Here is a 12,485-nt window from a genome sequence, read left to right on the forward strand (position 1 = left end):
TCATATTTCTAAAATTCTTCATTTTTAAACGGAACTAATAAAGAAATTTATATATGACTCATATAATATTTTCTTAAATATACTTTTTATTTTTAGTACTAAAAGATTGTTTATATTTTATGTTTAAAGATAGATCATATAATGATCTTTAAATTCTAACGAGTTGTCTCTTTCCTTTATATGGTTTAATGAAATATAAATCTTTTTTAAGAATCGATTCCTGTTATTTTCTATGTTGATAATTGATAACTAACAATTTTAATACCTATTTATTTCTACTGATTGTTATTATTTTTGACACTTTTTTATTGTTTTGTTTAACTCTAGATAATAACTATAATTTTATCATTTTTATTTCTTATTATCGTCTTTTTACTGTTATATATAAGAAATAAAAAAAATATTCACTTTATTATAAAAAAAGGAAGAATAAAATATAATATATATTGTGATGAATCATCATAAAATGGTTAGAGTTTTATCATTGTTTTATGTAATTATTGAATGATGATAGATACCACTTAATTTTTATTTATTGAGATTTTGATTGCTCTTTAATACATACATAATATCTATTTTATATGCATCAGAAAACATTTCTATTTTGTAAATAAAATATTTTTTTTTTAGAATGGAAGGCAAACCTATACCATTACCAAGAACTTCATTATTAAAAAAAAAAGAAATGCTTCATTCTCTTACTCCTCCTCCAATACCTGAAAGGCCTAAAAATATTTTGAAACCTCCACCAATTCCTCCAAGAGATAAAAATTTATTTTACAATAAAATAAATAATTTATCATCTGAGCCTATTTTTTCATCCAGTATTGAAACAATTCATGAAGATGAATGTCTTGTTTCGTCAAAGTCAGATAGTCAAAGTATTTTATTTCAAAATCCTGAATATACAAGTTTAGATGATTTGAAAATTTCTAGTAGTATTTCTGAGAGTTCTAATGATGAAACATGTAGTATAGAATCATCAAAACAACAATATACTGATAACTCAGAATGTTTTGGTGATTTTAAACAAAGTCATGAAAATATTTTAGAACCTGTTTATGTAATAAATGATAATGCAAAACAATCAAATAGTAGAGTAAGTATTCGAGCAGATCCAATTATGGGTCTTCCAGATAGATATGATGGTGAAAAAATTACTTATTATGGATGGATTGAATATAAAAATGGAAGAAAAACTAAAAAGTATTGGGCTGCTTTGAAGGATGGTTTTCTTAAATTTTATGATAATGAAGAATGTGAAAATAATCCAATGTTTTCATATAATTTAGCTGATTTAGTATATGTTGGAAAAAATAAAAATATTCCATGTTGTATTATTGTTTTATTACGATCTAAAGATAAAACAGCAATTTGGGCAAGAATTGAGATGGTAACAGAAGAAGATCAATTTAAAACATGGACACATTTATTAGCTAGATCAGTTGTACCTTCAGTAAAATATGACAATGATGAATTTAGTGATTTAGATGTTGGAGGTATTGTTTGGTTTAAGGAAGGAACTACATCTCAATGGAGTCAAGGTTGGCTTTACATTAGTCAAAAAACATTAAATTATATGAAACTAAACATGATTTATAATAGAAAAATTGATATTAGAAAGATAAGGTGTTTAAAAAAAAATATTTGTAAAACAGATTGGTGCCCATTTGTTTACAATACTAATGAAGGTCCTATTGTGTGCTCGCAAGGTGGAAAGTAAGTTTAATTGTAAATATTAGTTTATGTCTGATAATATTTATTTCAGTTCTTTTTACATGCAAGGTGAAAATGATATATGTACAGATTTATGGTATGAAAATATTTCAAATGAACTTTTAATGTCTAATAACACTTTAGAGGGTCAACGTCTAACTGATGATAACATTCCATATATTGTTGATAAATGTATGAAATTTATTTCTACATATGGTAAAACTATAAAAGGCCTTTATAGAAGAAATGGTAGTGCAACAGAAGCTCGAATTATTTCAGAAGGTTTGAAAAAAGATCCTCCAAACTATCAAATATTACGTGAACGTGAAGAAACAGTTTTTGCTGTAGCTGATGCTTTAAGAAGTTTTCTAAGACAGTTAGATAAACCTGTAATTTCTATTAACATTCATCAAGAATTATACGATATTTCTAATATTAATGAAAATAGTTTACTTTTTGAAAATAAATATCAAAGATATTCTGAAACATTGAAAAAATTAGAACTTGTAAATTATAATACATTAAAAAATTTAATTTGCCATTTAAGAGAAATTACTGATAATTCAGACAAAAATTTTGCTACTATTGATAATATTTCAAAGATATTTGCTCCAACTTTATTTTCTGTTGACAAACATGATGAAGATATATCTTTGCAAACTTTTACTCAAACAACTGTACAAATGATTGTACTTCGAGATCTTTTAAATAATTATAAAATAATTTTTCCAATAAATGATGAAAATAACGGGACTGCAGCTAAAATTGAAAAAGCTATTGAAGAAATTAATACAACTAAAACACTATCAATTGGTCTTTTAGTTCCAATTCATTTGTACCATAAAGATAATCAGTGTTTTAATGTCCAAGCAACAATGAAAGCTGCTGAGGTATGCTCTTATGCTTCTGGAAAATTAAATATACAAAATTCTACGGAAAAATATGATCTCTTTGAAGTAATTAAAGGTGGTGCATTGAAAAGAAAAATTCGTTCTGATGAAACACTTGCTCCAATAGTTGCTAAAAGGTGGTTGGATTATGATCATAAGGAATGCTATCTATTATATGCTTCTGATCCATATCCTTTATCACTAACAAATCACAAACCTTATGTAGATGATGTTAAAATTGCTGATCCTGGATCAAAAAATTTCAAGACATGTCATTTAAAACTTGAAACAATGAATAATGAAATATATATGATACAATCAAATAAATCATTAAAACCTATAGGTAATTTCAATATTAAGGATCTTTTGTGGTTTGATGGCCATGAAAGTGATAGGAAACCTCCATATGAACATACTCTAACATTACTTGTTACATCAAATAAATTTAAATACAAAAGCAAATTTATTGGATTTTGTATTGCATTTAAAGAACCTTTGCAAAAACTTGAATGGCTTAACGAAATTTTCATTGCTCCAATGGAGTATAATCAAAGTCCCATACTTCAATATTAATTTTTAATACAAAATATTTTTTTCTTAATTTTATTTTTAGATATTTTATAGGATTTACTAACTAACACAAAAAATATTTTTTTTTATTTATTACACATATAACAATAATAAAAAAACCGGTTTTCAACATTTGGTCCACTTGTTTTTTTTTATTTTTTAATAAGTTTTAAAATAATCTGTTTGATAACACAACGCCATTTACTAACGAAAATTTCCTCATCTTTTGACGTTTATTACAAAACCAAACTCTAACAATTTCTTTATCAAGTCCAAGATCCAATGCTATTTCTTCCATTTTACTATGATCTGGATTAGGCTCAACATTAAATGTACGATTTAAATATTCTCTTTGTGCAACATCTAAGTTTGTACGCTTACGACGCCTCTTTAAAATTGGATTTTGAATAGTTTTAAAATCGTTTTTAATATTTGAATTTTCATTTTTATTTTCTTCAAAATACGGAATTACTTCTAAATTTTTAATATCATCAGCTTTTTCACCTATGGAAAACTAAAAAATTTGTATTATTTTTTATTTTAAAATAAAAATTTACCTTAGAATGAAGCTTATTCTTCATTATATCGTCCACAGTATTACCTTCAATCATTAACTGTTGGGTAATCCTAAGCCATTCTTCTAGAAATGGTTTTTGTTTTATCATATTTTTATATGATAAATTTAAAGCTTCAAATCTTGATATGGTAGTTTGCGAAACTTCACCTCCAAAAATGTGTCCTAGTTGATGACCAACGTCTCCTTGTGTGAAACCATATCTAATTCTACTATTTTTAAAATGTAAAGCAAAATTTTCTAGATCCATTAGATGTATATTGTCATGACTAATATCTTTACAATAAGTATCAGGAAAGTTTTCATCATTACAATACTCCTCAACATGAGCAGAAGAGCGACTAAAATTATTTTCATTATTCTCAATAGTATTTTCATTTTTTGTTGAAATTTGATTTTTCATTGCTTCATGACTTTTCATAAGAATAATTGCTTTATGATGAGTAAAGAAATTATGCATTTCAGATAGACCTTCGTTAATTGCTATAAAAAAAATTATTTAATAAAAAATTTACAAAATTTATTAACGTACTATGAGGATCGTATGTATATTGAGTTTTTGCTTTTTCCATTATACTATTAAAATGCTTCATTAAAATGTTACTTCTGTATGCCGATGATGATTGATTTGTATGATCTAATTCTATTAAATTACTTGCATCATCCATATCTCTGATAACAGAATTAATAGACATATTGTTATTAACAACTTCAGAACATTTAGACATATCTTGATTAACATTTGTTAATTCTGCATAAACTTTTTGTTCCATATAATCTGTTTCCATATTGCTTTTACATCCATTATTTCTTTCTTGATGTCTAAGCCATAAAGTGTTATTTTCTTGATGATTTGATTCTTCCATTTCAGATGATGAGATTTTATTATCAATTCCTTCCATATCATCCTGTTGAAATCTATAAGCATCAGAGGTAACATTTGATATGAGTCCCGTTGAATACATTCCTGAATAATGGTCATATGTCATCATTGGAATAGTTCCATTATCAGATGTTTGAATTGAATGGTGATCAACATCACTATTGGTATTATGCTGTGGAGATTTATTGTGATAAACTTCATTAAGTTCACCGAATATTACCATCGGACTTGGACTTCTTGGATAGTAATATGATTTCAAATAATCAGGCATTATTTCAAGTGAACTTTCTTTAACAAATCTGGTTTTTTGAAGAATAGGAGAACTACACATAGTTAAACTTGTTCTACTAACATTTTCTTTAGAATCACTTTTTTCTATTTGAGCACTTAAATTTTGAAACCATGGGCTGTCAACGTCATTGTCTTCATATATATCATTACTATTCATCATTATAATATTTAAAAATTAATAATGACAAATTAAAATAATAACTCAAAATAATAAAATTTGAGAAATGAGCTGTTTACAAAAACGTGTTGTTTTTTATATGTTGGACTGATAATATACAAATTATTATTATCATAATTGTCTTTATATGGGAAAATTATAAATTTGAATATTTGAAAAACATTGAGAAAATTATTTATTCAATTTCTTGATAAATGTGAAAAAGATATTATATCTTTGCTTTTTTTTATTCATAAAAAATAAGATTATTAAATTCATTTAATTTTTAAAATAGGTAAAATGAATAGATATAAAAAATCCCCAAAAAAAATATCATATACCACTTATTTTTATCAGTTAAAATTAATAATTTTACAGTAAAAATATAAAAAGTAGGTAAAATTCTGCTCAAGATAAGCATTTTTAAATACAGATTGATATAAAATAAATCCAAAAAAAATTTATTAATTTTGTTAGCATCCTAAAAAAATAGTTAAATTAATTTATCTTTAGGAATAATGTGATAATTTGCTAAGGGTATCTTTTGTACATTTATATGACGGAATAGATAAAATAACATTTGTGTGTCTATAGCCTTCAGCAATAAAAAAAGACATTTTTAATTTTATTATTTAAAACTATTGGATCAATTTCATCATGTAATTGTTCTCAAATTTTTTAATATTTAATTTTAAAAAGTATTAATTATTTTAATTATCTTGTTAATGTTACTATTCCAATAACCCAGAAAATCCATTTGCATTCTTCAAAACATTTTGAATCATTTTTTTTTCAATTTTTAATTATTCATAGAAATAATAGTTAATAATTAAAATTCTCTTTTTGAATAAAATTTAATCATTATTTATACTATATCAGTAAATTAAAAAATTTTTTTTATTGTCCGTGTGATTGTACATGAAGACAAATGATATTAACTTTTTTACATTATTAACAAATGGTTTATTCTTTTTCAAATAGGAAAAAAAATTTTTTTTTAAATATTTATATTATCTACATGCTCTCAAACATCCAAAATAAGTTATATCTTGTATCATAATTTTGCTCACACTAAAATTTCTTAATATTTATATTGATAATTTTCTTTGCCACTTTCATTCTTCATCTTTGAACATAATAATATCAATGTTGACCATTTCATGAATATATTTATCTGGAGTATCATCAAATTTTTATCGTATAAAAGTTTACCTATTTACCTGTAGATATTCATTAATTAAATTATTATTAGAAAAGACAATTTGTATATTAAAAACTTATTCTGTTATTATATTACTATAAATTTTTGTTATTAAAAAAGTAATATATTATCTTCTTCCTATCAATTAACATTAAATTTCTAACAACTGGTAATGTTAATATTTCTGATGGTGGTTGTTCTACATTAACATAAAAAATTAACTAAATAAAATATAATAAATAGTATGATAGCTTATTCAGTTATGAAAAAAAAACCGTATTACATCACTTTACATAATAAAATATTTTTATTAAACATTTTGATAAAAAAAAATATTTACAATAGTGATACATAATAAAAAAAAAATATCTTCAAAGATTAAAAAGGTTTAACTTAAAGTAAAAATTCTGGAACATCTTTAGCATTAAGACGTAAAAGATTAACCAAGTCTTCTTTTAAATTATAGTCATCACTTGGATCATAAAATGAAGTAGCAAAGCCTTCACGAAGTCTTCCAGTGCGACCAACACGATGAACAAAAGTTACGAATTCTTTTGGAAGATCAACATTTATAACGTGATCCAAATCTTTGATATCAATACCACGAGCACAAACGTCTGTTGTTACAAGGACACTTATTTTATGTGCACGAAAATCGTTGAGTGCCTCCTCGCGAAGTTTTTGAGGACGATCACCATTTAAAGATAATGCATCAATTCCTCTTTCACAGAAAAACATTGCAAGCATATCTGCTTGTTGTTTTCTAGAAACAAATATAAGAGTTCTTCTTAACAATTGACCCGTTTGTTCAACATCTTTTTTTTCTTTAAGTAACATATCACAAACTTTTATATTCTTTTGTCTTTTATCTACGCAAAGTATTTCATGGCTAACTTTTTTATTTGCACCATTTTGACTTGAATTAACAATTGTTACATAATTCTCATTTAATAGTTCAGAAGCAAGTTCATCAACACCAGATGGGAATGTTGCCGAAAAAAGCATATTGATACGTTTATCTTTTGGAGGTGCATTACCAATAGATAAGCATTCACGAATAGTTTGAACAAAATCATAAGTAAAAAGTTCATCTGCCTCGTCAAGAATAAAAAACCTAAGACATTGAAGTGAAATGTCACCGTTTAAAACAAAAGACTTAAGTCGACCTGGAGTAGCAGAAAGAATGTCACATCCGTTTCTAATTTCAACAATATTTTCAGAAACTTTATACTGTCCATAACATTTTGCAGCTGTAACACCAGTTTTGTGAGCAAATTTACGAGCTTGCTCATGTGTTTGTAAAGCAAGTTCACGGGTTGGAGATATTATGATGGCAATAGGACTTTGAGGCTTACGTTCATAATTATTTGCAATAATATCATTGATAATTGGTAATAAAAATGCTGCTGTCTTGCCAGAACCAGTTTCAGCCTGGCCTTTAACATCAAATCCATTCATAATTTGAGGCATTGTAAAAGCTTGAATATTTCTTGGTTTTACATATCCAGTTAATTTAATGTTTTCCATTAATTCTGGTACAAATTCGCACTCAGCCCAGCTTTCAAATTTAAAACGATATGACGCACCACTAACATCAACATCATCGTCTTGATCTGCCACTTGAGAATAGAAGATATTGTTACGTTTATCTTCATCAAGCAAAATTTCTATTGAGCGATCAATTGGAACATGAGTTGCTGCAAGTAATTTTTGACCACTGTGAGCATTTCCTAAAAACTCATTAATGTCTCCACCTCCATAATTGTTACTTTTAGTAGAAAAGTAATTTGAACCACCTCTTCCACCACGTCCTGAACTACCAAAATTCACATGTCCCGAGGAATGTCCATTGTCATAAGCTTCAGATATACCTCTTCTACCACGTCCTGAACTACCCAAATTTACATGTCCCGATGAATCTCCATTGTCGTGAGATCTAAAAGCACCTCTTCCACCACGTCCTGAATTACCAAAATTTACATGTCCTGATAAATCTTCATTGTAGTTAGATCCAAAGGTACCTCTTCCACCACGTCCTGAACTACCAAAATTTACATGTCCTGATGAATCTTCATTGTAGTTTGATCCAAAGGCACCTCTTCCACCACGTCCTGAACTACCAAAATTTACATGACCTGATGAATCTTCATTGTAGTTTGATCCAAAGGCACCTCTTCCACCACGTCCTGAATTACCAAAATTTACATGTCCCGATGAATCTCCATTGTCGTGAGATCTAAAAGCACCTCTTCCACCACGTCCTGAAGCGCCGAAGTTTACATTTCCTGATGAATCTTCATTGTAGTTTGATCCAAAGGCACCTCTTCCACCACGTCCTGAACTACCAAAATTTACATTTCCTGATGAATCTTCATTGTAGTTTGATCCAAAGGCACCTCTTCCACCACGTCCTGAATTACCAAAATTTACATGTCCCGATGAATCTGCATTGTCATAACCGCCAGATATACCTCTTCTACCACGTCCTGAGCTGGCAAAGTTCACGCTTTCTGATGATTTTTCATTGTAGTTTGATCCAAAGGTAACACTTCCACCACGTCCTGAACCACCAAAGTTCACATGTCTTGATGATTCTTCATTGTTGTGTAATCCAAAAACTTCTTTCCCACTACGATCTGGATTGTCAGAATTTACTTGGCTTGATGATTCATTGCATGAGTAATTAAAACTTCCTTCATTTACACGTCCAAAAGCGTCACTAGTAGAAGTATCAGGATAATCATCTTTTGCACTCGTACAATTAAAATCATTTTTTTCACCATCATCATTATCACCACAGGGTGATGAATTTTGATATTGTGCACTACCTTGTTGTGAGTCGTACAAATTTGTAGATTGTGGTTTGATATTCTCATCGTTTGTATCTAAAATATTTTGTTTAAAAAGTTAACATTAAAAACTTACTTGACACTTCAACTTTAGAAGGTAAAGCACTACGAAAAGAATGAAAGTTTGCAAAGGCACTATTAGATACACCTGAAGACAAGCCACGTCTTGACATTTTTTGTCTAAAAAAAATAAGTAATAATGATAAAAACAATAAGGAAATAATAAAAAAGAAACAAAAAAATAGAAAAAGTCTTGGCAAAAAAAAGCATTGAGTAATGTCGAAAAAAAGACCGTAAAAAATTAATTCTGAAAAAAAAAGAAAGTCGTTGTAAGAATAAAAATAATCTTATAATTGTCATTATTTGAAAAAAATTATTAAATAAATCTTTTTTTATAACATGTTCATTGTATTTTCTTACTGATATAACTAACAAATATTTTCAATGTTATCTAACTTGTTTAACAACTAGGTAAAAATATGTAGAAAAAAAAGAGAAAGAACTTTAAACTTTAAACAAAAAAGATTTTATATCAAAGGAATCAGTATCTACCTTCTAATTGTGTTTGTTTAATTCCAATAACATTATAAAATAAATTATTTTAAATCAAGTTTAGATAAAGTTATTTCTTTCCGCTTTTTATTGTATTTAATTCTTTTTAAAAAAATAGTGGTCATGTTCCTGCAAAGTAACTTATGATTTTCTTTTATGTGTTTTCATTTCTTTGAGATTTCTACTTTTTTCTAAAAAGACCATCCTTTTTTCCTTTAAATAAGTTAATATAAGAACTTTTTTAACAATATTTTCAATAAAACTGATATATATATATTGCGACATAAAATGACATGATTAAAGTAAAATTTTTTCTTATGCATTTGCTGAACAGAGGCTTTTCAAAGATATAACATTTTGTTTAAGAAAAAAATAATTATATATTATTTTATTATATATAGTTTTCAAATTTTTGTTTACAAAAAGATTTCTTATCTTGTAATTTCAAGGATTTTTAATCTTATTTTTTAAAAATAATATAAAAAATTTATCACATTATGTACCAAATTTGGTAATTGCACCTATCATTATTTTAAAATTTTTATAAACATTTTTTTTACTTTTTTTTTTCTTATAAATGATTTCAAAGTTAAGATCTCTTTATCAAATTTTTATATACTAATCTGAAATTTTTCTTCTGTAATTTCATGTTGTTTAAATTCAATTACCTCAATTTTCAAAAATGTTGCTGATTTTCTTCAGGATATATTTTGTTTTTCAATCTTGTTTATTTTTATTGACTCATGAAAAATTATCTTTTAGTTATAAAACAATATTTTTTATAGCTATACTAATTAATTTCATATTTAAAAGTATTATATAAAAAAAATTTTTTTGTGATTTTAAAAATTATTTTTTTTTTAAATATATATATATAAATTACAAATAAAATTAAATACATTAAAAATAAAAGAAACATTTAATAAAAATTATGATTGTACAAAAAATTGAATAGTCATGAAATTTTTTATTATTATTTATAACTTATAATATCTAATATATATAAATATTGGCAAAACTCCAATTTTAAGAACAAGATGTCTTTAAAAGAAACTAATTGGTAAAGTGTTGAAGATATTAAATTGCTTTATATATATCTATTTTTGTATTTGTTAGTTGTCTGCTAGTGTGCGAGATATAAATAGAGAATATATATTGCTCAATGGATGAAGGATCATATGAATCATATGATGGTCTTCCGGAAGATGACTCATTAAATCCTTTTCAGGATGAATATCCAATGGATGAAGAGCAGGTAACTTATTAGTATTATTCTTTATTTTTTTATATATAGGAAAGTTTTATAAACAATAATGCTTTACAAAATGAAGCTGAAGACGACGATGACGATAATTTTGATGAAGGTATATCAAGGCCTACAAGTGTACAATCAGTACGTGATTCTGAAATGGATACAGCAACTAAAAAAGATACAGATATTGAAGATGGTACTAAACAAGAGGCAGAAAGTACAAATAGTGATGGTTCAGATTCTGATTCAGAAGATGATGGTGTCGTTGTAAAAATTGGAGATATTAAACCAACAGACATTCGTAGGAAAGGAGTTGTTGGTAAAATTAATATAGACGGTGCACCTTTAGTTAATGGTGAAAGTATATATGATATTGATCTTAATAATATTGAAGATAAACCATGGAGAAAACCTGGTACTGATCTTTCAGATTATTTTAATTATGGTTTTGTTGAAGATACATGGAATTTGTATTGTGAAAGACAGCGTAAACTACGATTAGAATATGGAAACAATCAGGCTCAGGTGAATCAGGTACTTTTTTCACAGATGAATGGTACGGGAAATGGAAATTCATCTACGTCAAATTCTAATGCAACTTCAGGTGGTAGACAATTAGTTAGCTTAGTAGGTGCTGAGAATCCACATAATAATGCAAATCCATTATTAAATTCTAACAATAGAATTATTATAACAACTGATTTGACTAAAAAAACAAATAGCAATGATAACAATACTTCGGATTCTGTTGAACAAACACAAAATAATCCTATAAACATGCCTATTGGTATGGACTTTTCAAAGCCTCCTCCAATGTTTGATTCCACTAGTGTTTCTAGTGATTCTTTAATACATGAGGAAGAAGGAACATCTTCAATTAAATTAGAAAATGATATTCAACAAAATAACAATTCAACTACAAATGGTAATATGCTACCTTCTCAACAAGGTGGAAACATGATGATTCAGGGTAATAATCTTTCCTTTAATCCTATGAGACCACCTCCGAATCTCCCTAATATGTTTCCTAATAATTTTGTAAAGAATCCTATGTTTAATAACTTTATGCCCCCTACTTTTGGTAGTAATACTGGTAAACAACCCTTAATTAGACATCCTTTACCAACTGGTAATATTATTAATCCAAGTAGAGGTAGATTTAATGATATTGGAAATGATTCAAGGAGTCCACATAGAGATTCAAGTGAAGATAACTCAAGAGATAGAAGAAACAGAAGATCTAGAAGTAGGAGTTCTTCTCGTAAACGGTATGATCGTAAAGATAGGGGAAGAGACGATGATTCTGATAGAAGAAAGAGTGATAAACACAGGGAATCTTCTAGGCGTAGTGATCGAGAAAAAGACCGTGATAAGCATAAAGATAGTGAACGGGACAGAACACGGGATCGTGATAAAGAACGTGAGAAAGATCGTGAAAGGAGGCGCAAGGAAGAAGATGGTGATCGTGAAAGAAAAAGAAGACGTCATAGAAGAGATAGTGAAGAAGATTCGAAAAGAAAAAAAAAACGAGAAGTAACAACGTGATTCTT

At 27.0% G+C, this 12,485-nt stretch overlaps 5 protein-coding genes across 5 annotated transcripts; 3 read left to right on the forward strand and 2 right to left on the reverse strand.

The window, feature by feature from the left end:
- Positions 1 to 631: 631 nt before the first annotated feature.
- On the forward strand, positions 632 to 1,879 carry SRAE_2000216400 (Rho GTPase activating protein at 15B; the record flags this gene model as incomplete). The annotated part of the gene is made up of 3 exons (XM_024653202.1): positions 632 to 1,719; positions 1,769 to 1,800; positions 1,863 to 1,879. The coding sequence occupies 3 exons, from the start codon at positions 632 to 634 to the stop codon at positions 1,877 to 1,879; spliced, it is 1,137 nt and encodes a 378-aa protein (XP_024506702.1).
- Positions 1,880 to 1,910: 31 nt separating this feature from the next.
- SRAE_2000216500 (Rho GTPase activating protein at 15B) lies at positions 1,911 to 3,179 on the forward strand (the record flags this gene model as incomplete). Its single annotated transcript, XM_024653203.1, has 1 exon — positions 1,911 to 3,179. One exon carries the CDS (start codon positions 1,911 to 1,913, stop codon positions 3,177 to 3,179), a length of 1,269 nt encoding a protein of 422 aa, XP_024506703.1.
- Positions 3,180 to 3,345: 166 nt separating this feature from the next.
- On the reverse strand, positions 3,346 to 5,084 carry SRAE_2000216600 (POU-specific domain and Homeobox domain and Homeodomain-like and Lambda repressor-like, DNA-binding domain and POU domain-containing protein; the record flags this gene model as incomplete). The annotated part of the gene is made up of 3 exons (XM_024653204.1): positions 3,346 to 3,690; positions 3,734 to 4,233; positions 4,283 to 5,084. 3 exons carry the CDS (start codon positions 5,082 to 5,084, stop codon positions 3,346 to 3,348), a joined length of 1,647 nt encoding a protein of 548 aa, XP_024506704.1.
- A 1,591-nt stretch (positions 5,085 to 6,675) lies between these two features.
- SRAE_2000216700 (Helicase, C-terminal domain and DNA/RNA helicase, DEAD/DEAH box type, N-terminal domain and Helicase, superfamily 1/2, ATP-binding domain and RNA helicase, DEAD-box type, Q motif domain and P-loop containing nucleoside triphosphate hydrolase domain-containing protein) lies at positions 6,676 to 9,304 on the reverse strand (the record flags this gene model as incomplete). The annotated part of the gene is made up of 2 exons (XM_024653205.1): positions 6,676 to 9,167; positions 9,208 to 9,304. 2 exons carry the CDS (start codon positions 9,302 to 9,304, stop codon positions 6,676 to 6,678), a joined length of 2,589 nt encoding a protein of 862 aa, XP_024506705.1.
- A 1,541-nt stretch (positions 9,305 to 10,845) lies between these two features.
- SRAE_2000216800 (Pre-mRNA 3'-end-processing factor FIP1) lies at positions 10,846 to 12,480 on the forward strand (the record flags this gene model as incomplete). The annotated part of the gene is made up of 4 exons (XM_024653206.1): positions 10,846 to 10,938; positions 10,978 to 11,350; positions 11,393 to 11,491; positions 11,540 to 12,480. The coding sequence occupies 4 exons, from the start codon at positions 10,846 to 10,848 to the stop codon at positions 12,478 to 12,480; spliced, it is 1,506 nt and encodes a 501-aa protein (XP_024506706.1).
- Positions 12,481 to 12,485: the final 5 nt, after the last annotated feature.

This window comes from Strongyloides ratti, assembly GCF_001040885.1.
Source record: "Strongyloides ratti genome assembly S_ratti_ED321, chromosome : 2".
Classification (NCBI taxonomy): Eukaryota; Metazoa; Nematoda; class Chromadorea; order Rhabditida; family Strongyloididae; genus Strongyloides; species Strongyloides ratti.